This window comes from Chelonoidis abingdonii, chromosome 4 (genome assembly GCF_003597395.2).
Source record: "Chelonoidis abingdonii isolate Lonesome George chromosome 4, CheloAbing_2.0, whole genome shotgun sequence".
Lineage (NCBI taxonomy): Eukaryota > Metazoa > Chordata > Testudines > Testudinidae > Chelonoidis > Chelonoidis abingdonii.
The window spans coordinates 84,107,469-84,121,584 of record NC_133772.1 but is presented as its reverse complement, the minus strand read 5'-3'; the positions used below and the strand labels follow the sequence as shown (position 1 = coordinate 84,121,584).

The 14,116-nt window shown below is 41.2% G+C and overlaps 1 protein-coding gene across 2 annotated transcripts in view; it reads right to left on the bottom strand.

The window, feature by feature from the left end:
* Window positions 1-1,808: 1,808 nt before the first annotated feature.
* The window catches only part of SLC39A9 (solute carrier family 39 member 9), a 34,871-nt gene continuing 22,563 nt past the window's right edge, over window positions 1,809-14,116 (bottom strand). For both annotated transcript variants that reach the window (XM_032774806.2, XM_075065398.1), the window contains 2 exons: window positions 11,546-11,680; window positions 1,809-7,402 (listed from right to left, as the gene is read on the bottom strand). In XM_032774806.2, the coding sequence (XP_032630697.1) occupies window positions 7,172-7,402; window positions 11,546-11,680 (366 nt within the window). In that variant the 3' untranslated portion in view covers window positions 1,809-7,171. The remainder of the gene's footprint in view (window positions 7,403-11,545; window positions 11,681-14,116) is intronic.

Sequence of the window (14,116 nt, the reverse complement as noted above, 5' to 3'; positions counted from 1 at the left end):
TCATGTATAGAACCTGCATTGCAAATTGAAGGCTGCAGATTGTAAAGTCTTCAGGGAAGGGAAAATGTATTCTATAGAGGCTAACCCACTCAGGGTACTGTAAAACAAACATTAACATTATACAGATTAGTTGTACACAGCATACAAACATTTCATTTTAATTTTTTTACCTTTTCAAAGGGTCACTCAGGTCAAAGCTGGCCCCAAACTGAAGTTTGATAAAAACAAGCTGTTAGCCTGGAAGTGTTGGTTGTGACTCCACTGTTAAGGTTGCACTAAGTTCTTCACTTAAAGCAAGGATTCAACCTATTTTGTATGACAAATATAGTGTCTCCTCCCCCAAGTTCATAGCATACAATCTGAGAAAGGACTGAATTTTCTGAGGGTCTCCCATTAAATCTGCACATCTGTAAGAAGCATATCCTGGTAAATCATCTTTTCTGTGCCTTTTTGCTCAAAAACCACATGCCAAAACTTCTGACACCTCTTCAAACTTCTGACAACCTCTTGGATGTAGGCCCACAGGTTATTTTCTGTCAGCCTTTATAATTGAAAATATGTGCATCAGCAAATATATTCAAGAGAAACCCAAAAAGGAGTCTCTCTCTAAATGGTCACAATCTGCCCTCATTTAAGAGGGCTCCTGTTTCCCTACAGTATTGAAAAGAGGAAGTTTAGGCTGCCCATAGCAGAGATGGCCACTGCCTTCCATTGTTGCTATTGGGAATGATGCCAGGAGCCAGAGCGGGATACGGAGGTGCTGTGACGGCACGTGCTGGGGGTAAGGGCATGTGGAGGATAGATGGAAAACGAGGCTGCAGGGAAATGTCGTGTACACAGAGAGATGGAGAAGATCAGATGGCAGCTTCTCCACAGCCCAAAGGTGAGGAGAGGCAAAGTAGAGTCCCCTCCAAAAGCCAGCAGAGAGGCTTACATTTTGTTTGTGCATTTATTGTTGAGTTTTTAAATCTGCAATGCTCACACGCAAATTGGGGGTTGGCTATTTCCCCCTCGAGGCTCAAAAAATCAGAAACAGGAAAAAACCAATGTGACTATTAATATTTAAGTCAGTTTTAAGCCAGTCATGATTTCAGGGGTGTCTAATTCATGAGTATTGAATACTTGTGGCTGGCAGTACTGCTCCTGACACCCACTCTCATTCCCCTCACTGTAATCCCAACTTCTTTCTGGCTAGTGGGAATCTTGGGCAAAGACGCTCTCTGCGGCTGCCCCAGTAACAGAGCTCAGACAGTCTGCCTCTCATCAGCTTTCTCTTGTAGCTTTAATTTCTGTGGGGTACTCCAACAGAAATGCCTATAAAATAGAATCTCATAATTATGAACACGTTGGGAATGGAGGTTGTTTGTAACTCTGAACAAAATGTTATGGTTCTTTCAAAAGTTTACAGCTGAACACTGACTCAATACAGCTTTGAAACTTTACTATGCAGAAGAAAAATGGTGCTTTTAACCATCTTAATTTAAATGAAACAAAGCGTTTTCTTCATCTTTTTTTAAAAACTTTCCCTTTTTTAGTAGTTTACGTTTAACACAGCATTGTACTGTATTTGCTTTTTTTTTTTTTTTTTTTTTTTAAGTCTCTGCTGCTGCCTAATTGTGTACTTCCAGTTCCAAATGCGGTGAGTGGTTGACTGGTCAGTTTGTAATGCTGGTATTCGTAACTCCGAGGTTCTACTGTACATAAAAATAAAATGCACTAGTCTTCAGCAGCACTATTTTGAAGTGCCACTGCTCTTCACATGGTCTCTAACAAAACCTCATATGATAAATGAGAAGCCAACTCTTAAGCACTGCACCTAATAAAAATTTAATATAATAAAACAAATCAAAAAACCAACAACATGATTTTTTTTAACCATTCACAATTAAAGTGGAAAAAAAACAAAAAATTGTAAGGCAGCCATTCATGGAATGATTTCATGTGTACAAATGGTTTTGAAAAGACATTAAAATTACAGCTCAGTACGCTGAGTCACTTTAGATGCAGTAACCAGGCAATTTTATTCCCTGGAAAGCCTGAGCTTCTGAAAGATGTAACCAAAGGAAAATGAGAAAAGCTTATATTTTTAAAAGTTCGAATCTGAAATTCATTGGACAGGTTCCCCACAACTCCATGGACAAAAGCAACCAAACTCCTCCTCCCAGATTTCCTGAGGATGATCAAGGAGACAACGTAGAAGAGAGCAACAGCAACATACTTATTCCATAGCCTTTCCATGTTATTCTGAGTATAGTTGACAATAAGGGCACAATTTAGCCACTGCCAAGAAATCCTGTAAGACAATCATCAGCCTCTACAGTAGTTCCTGAACAAATACTGTGGGTCTCTTGGATAACGTTAAAGTTTTACGATATTCCACGCAGGAGTGCTCTTTGAAGCTCAGATGTAGACACTAGGTTCTTGTGCTTAATTCATGGCCAACTTACAATACACAGAGCAGCCATCAAAACATCTTTATCCTGGTGTGAGTGCCCTGCCATTCTCACGTCTGTAAATATAAAGGAGGCTCCTGTATCACAGTTGTCATCAGGTACTGAAAAAATATTTTGCCTTTAATACGACGAACAAGAATGAAATCAGAACAGTCAATGAAATAGCTGAACTCATTGGGACTAACACAGATGTAACCCTAATTGATTCTTAGTATCAACTCAACCATCAAGATCTGATAAATTGGCTGATGTGGGGAGTTCTGGTTTGGGGGTAGGATTTGGAAAAAGAAGAGAAAAATGCAAGCCAATCAGATAGTGTTGTCTGGGTGTACCTATTTTCCACCCCCATTACAACTGAAAGCCTATATAAGGATGAACATTACAGACAAAAATGGAAGAGTAATGAAGAATTTATTTGCAACTAAGTTTCCTGAGGAATGGAAACTGACAAGAATGGTGATAATTGATAACTACACATGTGATAACTGATTGTATTGTGGCAGATAAAGAGGGAGGATGGAGGTATGATCAGAGATGTTTTCACCCCAACTCATATTTAACTGAAATCTTACGCTGAAAGAAAATAATTTACTATGGTGAACTAAAATTAGGATAGATTTGGTCACTTGAGGCAAAAAATGGTTGCTCACCTTCTTGTAACTGTTGTTCTTAGAGATGTGTTGTTCGTATTCATTCCAATCTGGCGTACAATGGTCACGGGGGTTGTAATGAGCCGAAGGCAACGCCAGCAGTGGCACCGTCAACAGAAGCACCGGCACTGCTGTTGCCCTCTACAGCCCTGGCACCGACCCTCCTGTCAGCAGCACCGCCGACAACTACAGCTTCAATTCCACCGGCATCGATGATATCGGCACCGCCGGAACCAGCAACTTCAGCATCTGCCTCAGGACCAATACTTCTGCCTCCAGCAAGCCTGACGTCCTCGCACCCCCCGGTTCCTCTTGCGTCGCTTTGCTTTTAATAAAGACGATTGCAGAGATGACCAGAACCCTGTGGCAGACCCCTGCTTCAATGACTGGGTCTGATTCCTCTACCAGCTCCTCCACTTGTATGCCCAGGTTCTGGGCAGCACGGTGTAAGAGGTGCTGGAGTGCCCTGTTATCTTCCAGAGCTGGGGCAGTCAACACTCCTGCCACCGCTTCATCCAGAGAGGATGAGGAGGAAAGGCCTGGCAGCGGACCCTGCTCACAACCTTCAGCACCCCGTGGGTCTCGCGACACATGGTATTCTACAGCATGCGATGCCGGGCCCACTGGAGGCAGAAATATCGGTGCCGAGGCAGGTGCTGAAGTTACTGGTTCCGGCAGTGCCAATATCGTCGCCACTGGTTGAATCAAAGCTGTAGTTGTCGGTAGCGCCACTGACAGGAGGGTCGGTGCCAGAGCTGTAGGGTGCAACAGTGGTGCTGGCGCTTCTGTCGGCAGTGTTGCTGCCAGCAGTACCGGCATTGCCTGTGGCTCATTACAACCCCTATGGCCATTGTACGCCTGATTGGAATGGACATGAACAAGCACTCAAAACTTTACATTCTGCTATATTCACAATGAAACTTTACATTCTGCTGTGCATCTCTCTGATAACCCCCAATTCCCTTGTTAACTTCAGCAGCCTCAGCCATATAAGTTTAAACAACAGTTCAATAGATATATACCATTAAGGCAGCCAAAAAAAGTAAGCTAGTTCTAAGTGGACAGGAAAAAACATAAATCTTATGCCACTTAGTCAAACTGCAAAGTGAAAATTGCACATTACTGGGCCTTCTGTCCCCATTTTGTTTGTAGACATTTTAATTTGTGAACTCTTTTCAGACTCTTGCACTGTTATATGTTGGCCAATAATGCTTAATGCTCTGGCCTCTCAAGCTTAGTTTGTACAATACTAACCGAGCATTATCACACTGGCAATTGGCCCAGAAGTTGGAGACTTGATCTTATGACATGTCCATGGCAAGAAGTCTGACAGAACCCTCTTAGCAATGCCAACAGGAAGACGATTATCACTATGGTAAACCTGCCAGAATCTATGTCAGCAGGGGAGAGAGATTTGGTCAAATGTCTCCTCCTCAATAAGCAATGGTCCATAGAGAAAGATTATGGCTGAATACTGCAGACTGGCAAGAAAAGATGGTAAATGGGACGGTAAAAGTGGATGTATGGGTTTCTGATGGCTGAAGCTGAACCACAGATGTTGAAAGATAACCATAAGCACATGCTGGGGAAAAATGGAAGCAAACTTAAAGTGTGGATCTACCCCAAAATCTAACTGCAGAAGTGTCACCAAGGAGGTTCCATTTTCATTTTCTGCCAATGACTGCAGAGGAGATTTGCTCAGTTTACAAATACAATTGGTGTTTTTTCATAACTGTCAGCCCTGCAAATTTACCAAGAGGTCTAAGAGCAGGATTCTTTGTATGTTGCCTGTCACCACCACCTGTCAAAAAGGTACTGCAAGCCCAATTATGCCCTCAGTGACACGTGCACCATCACTGCCTTCAGTGGATTTACACGCGTTTGTCAGTTGCAAACGGTTCCACAATTGTGGTGGTACACAGGGAACAGAATCCAGCTCTCTAGCTGAGCTGTGTTGGCTTTTCAGAGTTAACGGGAGTGTAAAAGTAGATTTGTATTTGTCTCTTGAGAAACTAGGCATGACTAAATACACAAAGGGAATAGATTTAGTCAGTTAGGTGGTGCTATTTTTGCTATAGCTTTTCAGAACACAACAGCTTTTTCCAGGCCTAGTTTCATGTACCATGGCTTAGGTCTAATATTTTATCTATCTTAAAATAATTAGTCTTGTGGGAAGGTCTTCTACATTCTAATAATTCTGCACTGATTTTCAAATCCAACTTTCTAATGGTAAAAAACAAAAAAGCCGTCACCACTGTTAAAATCTGATCGTGGGTTACTGTTTTTGTGCTGCTACAAAGCCACTGAATAGAGTGATCACTAATTAAACTAATAAATCCTGTTCCAAGAGCCATGCTGATACCCACTGCTGAGCTAGAAGATAATGAGGATGTAATGAAGTAAAGAAGTCAGAGCCATGATGGCCTGTGGACCATAAGAAACAGATGGCGAGGGAAGAAGGAGACTCTCTCTTTCACAAGGAGACAATACGTTCCTTCAGAAAGCAGTGATTTCAAGCTTTGAAGATTTGTTTCAAACAATGAAAATGACTAAACAAAAACAACCTTTTGGCAATAGTAAATATAAGAAGTGCAGATAGAGTCAGACTAGGGCTTAAAATGGATCCAGCATAAAAGCAATTTTTGTAAAACAAGAGTTGTGTTTTCAATCTGTACGTCAACTGTTCTGAATTTGAACGCACTACAGTTATTGAAACGTACCATTTCTTGCATAATTAAACAAAAACACTGCCTGACAAGAGAAGGCATGTCTTGATAAAGAGAGTATCAATCATTAAGCTGCAATGGACTGAGTCCCAGAGGAGCATCACTACAACTAACCATAATCAAGAGGTGGTGGATTGCAAGATTCCCAAAGGAGAAAGGTGTGATTTTAATAGGTTCTGAACAAAAAACAAAATGCTTCTTGCTTGTTGGTATGAAGATTTAGCAGAGCAGTTAATTAGTTTAGACACACCGTCCACCTGCTAATATGCCCAGAGTATGAGTATTTAACCAGAGATCTTGTTTCATTAATATTGTTTATTTAATGAAAGAAAAAAAACAGACCACTAGTTTCAGCCCTTTGTAAATGAGCTAGTATAGTTCTCTGGTCCCTCAAAATCCATTTTCATCAGATCTCCACTCAGAACCCTGAACAGTTTGATTTAAAAAGACACTGTGTATGTGTCTCCCAAGAATAGAAGCAGTGCAGCCCTGGTGCCAGATTCCTAACTGCCCCTACAGTTTTGGTTGCTACTCTTTACGGACATGATGGGAGATCCGCTTCCAAAGTGTGCTTTGTTTCTGTTTTTTGTTAAATAATGTAACAAGCCATTGCATAAACCAAGTAAAAACAGAGTATTTCCTTGTTTCTAGGACTTTCTTGTTTCCTTTGTGTTAATCCAGGGAATGCAATGCAAAAGTCATCTCTACCTACTTAACTAGCTGAATTCTCATATCCTGGACTTTCTCTAATCTTTGTCCAATAATGTTTCTTCCAATCCACATTTCTTGCCTTTTGCAACAAGTGCATTTACCAGAATGTTGAGTACTGCATCTTTACAGCAAGGCTTGTGGCATTGATATTACAAGGATCAGTCACATATGTCAGGACAACATAAAAAAATTGTAGGGGAGGTTCCCCTATTCTACTGGCAAGAAGATTTCCACATATTAAAAGGCATCCATCCATTGTTGTATTCTCAGCTGTGAATGCTGAGTCACAGAATACTTTGGTGATTGCAATTTCATGATGAGCCATTAAATTCTTCCCCACTCACCTTTCTTAAAATTCAAAGTCCATCTTCCCTGAGAATAGGGGCCATAAATCAAAATTAAAATATCAAATGTCTTCAGAAAAGAAAATTACACAGAATTTATGTCCGGCTGCCAAAGTACATTTTGCTACACTAAAAGCTTTTCCAGAATTCTTCATGTTGGAATCAAGCTTCCCTCTGAACTCCACAGTGCAGATGGGGTGGATGATGGGGTAAGAGAGACAACGATGAAAAGAGCAGCTGACATTTACTGCTCATACAAGATCAAGGAGAACAGTGACTTTGAACTTTTAGTGCTGGTGCCCGATGGACAAAACTAGAGGAATAAGGCAGCCAAGGACCAGGGCTGCCACCTCCAGGCGGCTGAGTCCTTTCCCATCTGTTGATTCAGGTTTGTGGCTATGCCCCATTCCTCCCACCTCTGGGAGGACGTGCACTGTGGCAACATAAAGGAAAGTCCCAGCAGAGAAAAGCATGGCAACTCCAGTGGCGTTGACTTCTGAAAGGGCTTCTTTGCTGCTCTGTGAAAGAGAAAAAGGAGAGGGGAAGAGAGAAAATGAATCCAAACTACAACAGATTCAACAAATAAAAAACCCTTAACATTCCAACTTCATTATGATTTGATCAACAATCATTCTTTCAAAGCGATAATCTTTTTTAAAAAAAAGATACCACACTTGTGTCTGAAAATGTTTTAACGACTTATACTTTCAAGTAGCATCTGACATTATAAGATTAGAGGAATTAAATATATTTTTTCCAGTTCAATTTGTGCATTTGGCAGTACTGTGTGTATCATAAATTGAACTGTTTCTCTTGTATAGTCAGTTATCCCATTTGTGTGAGTCTTTCACACAGCAACAGAGGAGCAAAATATACTTTTTAAAATAGGAAAATTAAATTGTAAAACCACAAAATTTGGTGCTCACACAGTGAAGTTAATTTTTTTTTAAATTACTAGATTTTAAGATGACCTCAAGTCTCTAAAGGCCTGGTTCTCTTCCCACTGTGTCAGTGTGAGTTTTGCTACTCATTTGAATGAGATCAGATTTCAGGTAATAGATGCCCACCCAGCAGTATTTACACTGTAAGCACAGCGAGCACTGTGCATGTGCCAGGAGTTCTATACAAAATTATTACAAACATGGGATGTATCTAACATATTAAGAATGATCAAGAATCCTTCTATTCATTTTACTTTAGTATGTCACTTATAGAAGAGGTTCTGCCACACCATGATTAGGATCACACTACACAACCATAGGTAATAAAATGCAAAATTTGTCCATTCATTTTTAAGGTCCTTTGTTGGTCAAGCTCCCATTTATCTCTGTGATCTTATTCCCTGGTATAGTCTCAGCCTACCCTCTGACATAGGAGAGGAAGCCAACGTTGGCAAGTAGAGGTTAATTCTTTACATCTGCAACTGCACTAGCTCCATAATTATTTCTGCTTCCCCAATTCCCTATTCTTCTAAAATGCTGCTCAAAACTCAGCTCTTAGCCTGCCTAAAACCAAGGACCCATCTACAAAGATCCCTCATTGGTGTTTTTTATTAACAAACCTCTCACCATCTACTGTGTAAATGGTGTTGTTGCTAGCCTGGTTCCTTTCTAGTGTGTCTCTCCCAGGCTATTTACTCAAATTCTCTCCCTGTCCTTTTTTCTAGAATCCTTTTATACAACTTCATAGCGCATCATCTATGCGACCTACAGCAGTTAGAGCAGTGGATTTGTTACAGAAAGGTGACAGTAGATACGAACATTTAGATTGGGACAGGTGTGATAAGCACATGTGCAGTGACCTGGTTGACAGCTCACTGTTTGTAGACAGCTAGATGAGGTGGGGTTTGAGCTGTGCTTTTTACAAAGAGAGATGGGAAATCAATAAGGCAAAAAGGCTATTTTAGAGAGAGCGAGAGTATAAAATTCAGCACCTGACACAGGAAGGATGATCAAAACTGACAGAGCAAAGACTGAAAAGAGAAGGAGCCCTTGAACATGAGGAGAGCAAACTGCAGTGGAAGGGGAACAAGTGGAGACTTTCAGAATTCGAGATGATGCGATGGCACACATACAGGCAAGAAGGCATGCCACAATGTTCTCAATGAACCTGAATATGAAGTCACCTAGGCATAACATGACAGAAGAATATACCAAATGCTTAGGAAAAAAAATCTTGGTGAGAAACAGCACATAATCCTAAATAGACATGTCACTTTGTGGTATGCACAGAACATGACAGTCTCCTTTCACATCTTACATATGGATACCACTACCACTTATATCCCTTGATTTCTGATTAGTTCTCATTACAGTTTTAACACTGGATTAAGGAACAGATTTATGCATCCTAACCCTTCCTTCACATCTCTTCACAGAGACTTCAATTCCAAATTGCAGTATCCACCTTTTTACTCACTGCAAGAAATGTCAGCCTCTGTATTAGGCCACTTTCTTAGTTTATTATATCAACTATACTGAACAACTGGAGGATGGAAGTTCTGAAATACCTATAGCACTAAGAACTTTTCTGAAAGTTCTATGCTTGGTGCATTTTGAGTCTCAACTTAGGCCCTGTATATTGTGCTATATTTTAGGCTGTGCTCGGTGACAGATCTCTGAAGACAAATACAATACACTAACCAAATCAGCCTCCCACATCCAACCCTCTACAGATAAGTTAGCGGGCATTTATAGAAAGACTGTTACACATGTGTAGTGGTTCTCAACCAGGGGTAGGCACATCCCTGGGAGTACACTGAGGTCTTCCAGGGGGATACATCAACTCATCTAGATATTGCCTAGTTTAAACAGGCTACATAAAAAACACTAGCAAAGTCAGTACAAACAAAATTTCATACGACTTGTTTATACTGCTCTATATACTATACACTGAAAGCTTCAGTTTATATTCTAATTTATTTTATAATCATATGATAAAAATAAGGAAGTACATTATTTTTCAGTAATAGCGTACTGTGACAATTTATTTTTATGTCTGATTTTGTAAGTAAGTGAGATGAAACTTGGTGGTGTACAAGACAAATCAGACTCCTGAAAGGGGTACAGTAGTCTGGAAAAGTTGAGAGCCACTGCACTGGTACATTTAACTAGTTTGTAGTAAATACATTTAAGATGAACAAATGAAGCTTGGCCTAATGAGCATCTTATTGGGTGTTCACTCTCGGCAGATGCTGAGGTTTTCCTAGGGGAGGATGTATAGGGTCACTAATAGTGCATCATTTATTGTTGCAAGTCTGTTTGTCTTGGAAAATCTTTTGATTTTTCAAAGGAACACTGGTCTGTCTCAATCAGAGTTCACGCTACACACGCACATATATCCTGCATATACACAACTCTACAATCAGGATTTTATTATGTAAATAAATATTAAATGTTTTTAGAAATGTTTAGGTACAGATCACTTTGAATGTTTGGACCGCTATAGTCAAAAATCCAAACCTTTACGGTGGGCAAGTTGTCTAATGGTCATACCAGTGGGAGTTGCGATTCCTAGTTTTCCTGTTCCTGGCTTTACTAGCAACTCAGCCTGTTTTCTACGCTTGATTTACAGGACAGTTGTGAGATTTAATGACTTATGTTTTTAAAGGAAATGGATTGTCTTGGATGAAAAGCACCATGTAAATGTGAAGCATTAGCAAAGTCCCAGGGACTCTGTCATGATCTGGACCCAAGTTCTGCAGCAAAGCCTCTACTTTGAATGCATGCCAATGCTGAACTAAGTGATACTTGATAATGCTGCAAAATTTACAACGTATGTTCAAAACCTGAGATTTTTTTTTTACCTTACCAGAAGTACGGTGTCCCTTGTGATACTATGTTTTAATATTAAATACTTTATATTGTATGCTTCACCTAAAGTTTTGATGTGTTGCAGATTTTTGTACTGACAATATAAGACGTTGTCAAGGGGGAAAGCTGGAAGCTTTGGGCAGCATTTGAGGCCTTTGTCACCACAGAAGGAAAGGGAGATGACTTGAGTTTGAGCTCCCAGGAGCTGTTTGAGGCTTTGGACACCATGGAGGGGGATTCAAGGAGCTGGGGCATGAACTCACAACCCCTTGACAGTGACAGTCACACCACTGTCCCAATATCTTCCATTGAATCCAGTACAGACGGATACGCACAACAACTAAATGTTTCCACTAAAATTATCAGCACTGTAACCGTTAATGTTAAGATTTAAATTATCATCATGTTTCAGAGCTAAACCCCCTTCAAGGAGAATGGAGATACATCCGCACATGTCAGAGCATATCTGCTTGCAGACTCAGGAGATCAACAAAGCAACCATATGCATTTGTCAGGTTAGCTTCTTAAAGTGAAACTTACAGGGCAACTTAGCTTCTTAAAATGAAAACTTAGATTCCCCAGCACAATTGTACGGCAGATTCAACCGCCACAGAATTGTGGAAAAGTATTTTTTGTTTAGTTAAAACAAACAGAAGCTTCCTTTTTTGAGAATTTTGTTCATAAACTTGCAACTATATGGTGGGGAAAGTCCCAGCTACAGCAGATAGTATGGAAAAATGTATTGGTGATGGGTGAAGCAGTCTGGAGTTCTACAAGCCCAGTAAGGAGTTCCATGCCCCTCAAGTCCAACTGCTAAGCTCTCGGCAAAATTAAATCCCAAACATTTACCTTGCTTAGCCCTAAGTATGTCACCATTGACAAAACAGGTGCTGCCAATGCAAAGACCAGCAAGTGCTTTCTGATTCGATTCCGTTCCAGCCCAGCATGCATCAGAAAGGAAACCAGGCCAAAGGCAGCTGGTGCCTGTAAAAGAACAATAGTCAGTGCAATATCTGCTTGGCTAGGATTCCCTGTCATTTAAGATGTCCAAAGACAAAAAAAAAAAGTTGTGGTAAATATGTATTATTCCTACTAACTGTACTGAAGTGGAATATTCCTAACCAGAGTGCAGGGATGCTCTACAGTTACTGAGCTAGAACAGTTATGCCACTCTCTGCATTCTTTTTGGTTCTGGCTATCTTATTTGCATAATCACTGGATGGTTATTTCATAACAACAATACAGCATATGAATCAATGTACTATTGCTGAATGCCAGGATTTCCATTACTGTACTGATTTGATCGGTAACTACAACCCTTTTGTTCTGACTCGCTTTGGTAATCAAAATTTGTTCTGATCAACTCTTGTAATCAGAATTCTCAGACTACCTGCAAGAAACAAATATGCCTCCTAAGCGACTTTTCTTCAGCCAAGGGAGGAAAAATTCCAGCATTTACATGAAAGAAGAAAAAATGCCATCAAAGCAAAGAAAAAGGGGCTGTCAAACTGTCAGTAAAAAATGAACAATCTTTTTGATGTATTTCTCTCCTTCAGGCCCAATTCTGATCCAACTAAAATCAATGAGAGCTTTGGTACTGACTTCAGTGGAAGCAAGACCCGACACTTCTTCCCCTCTTCCATCAATACAGTCCCTTCCGTACAAGCCACAAGAACTATCAGATTCGTGGTTATATCGGGACAATCCCAATCTTTCCTTCCCAATTTAGTTCTGAAACACAATGTATATTAAAATATATTGCAGCTGCCTGAGGAGAAGCTGTTGATCTGTAGGAAGGGAAATACAGGTGGGGAAAGGAAATATGTGAGGAAAAAAGTAGCAGTAATTGTTGAAGGAGGAAGGGAAAAAACTTAATTTTTTTAAAATTCTTTCAGCATCTCATTGACAACCCACTTTTAAAAAAAGTTTTCTTCATTCATTTAAAAAATATTTACTGTACACTTAAAATATTGTTAATAAAAATTTAAAATGTCAGAATAATAAGTGTTTGCTTCCCCTTTACTTGGTAATAACCAGATCCTGACCTATAAAACACTGCGGCCTTTGGCCTCAGTGTTGTCATCCCAGAACATGGTTACCATGTATATCACTTATTATACAAGTGAAAAGTGATAACACACCAGACCTGATTTTTCAAACACTTTATGCATGAATCTACACAGGCAAAAGGTCTGAACAAACTGCATGACTAATTACTGTGATTACAGTAGGTGCAATAACTGCACATACAAATTAGGTGTGCAACTGTGTGCTTGAGGTATTTTCAAATCCAATGAAATCAAATAAATCTTTTCCATACCATTTACAAATAAGATCTGAACAAATACATGTTTAATGTGGCATTAATGGGACATTGAAAGGCTATTGCCCCAACTTGGGAGTTTGGTGTTTCTTCTTTATTGGTAGAAGACGTATCAAAACACTTATTATAGCATAAGGAACTGAAATCAATTTTGCTTCAGATGTCTGCAATGCTGTAACCCTATCAATATCCGAGTTACCCTTTAATGATGAAAAATGACTGCAGACCTCTTAATACGTTACTCCTGGGAGAATTCTGTGCAGAAATTAATGTCTCCTGCAGAATAATTGATTCACGTGTCCCTTCCAAGCAGCAGTCCCGAGCAGGTGCGTCTGATTTGGGCATCAGGAACAGCGGGGGAAACATAAATCACTGCCTTGGTGGGCAAGGCTGGGCATGTATGCAAAACTCTGTCCCTCTTGTTCACTATCACGGTGTGCCCAGACCTGGAAAGGGGCAGAGCTGGGGATGCCCTGGGCGGTGGCTCCTACCCTCCGCTGGGCTCCAGTTGCTAGCCCCAGCTAGGCTGCGGGGGGACATGACAGGATTTCCTCTTCACCTGGATGGAGTGGCTGGGGATGGGTCAGCCCACTCCCAGGAACCGCCCCAAGCTGCAGATGGCTACACACATGCGTGCACACACACACGCTTCCTGCTCCCATGGCTCCCCAGCCATAGGGAGAAGGGGTACTGTACAGGTAGTTGCCCCCATCCACTCAACCCCAGATGCTCCACTGAGCCCCACCCCTCTGCATCCTGACCCTCATGCCTGCACCTACACTACCCCTGAGCTCCCCGCACTCAACCCCCTACCCTGACAAGTCCCACCCCCTTGCACCTGAACCATCCCGCCAAGTCCCCAGCACCCAGACCCCTCCCCCCCCCCCAAGCCCTAACCAGCTACACCTGGACCCCCACCATACCAAGCCCCACGCCCCCTGCACCCAGACCTCCTGGCCGAGCCCTATCCCCATGACACCCAGACCCCCCGAATGAGCCCCAACCACCTTTACCTGCTGCCTCTCTCCCCCCACAAAGTCCAATTCCCCCTGCATCCAGAACCCCCCAAGGAGTCCCTATGAATCCCCACACACACC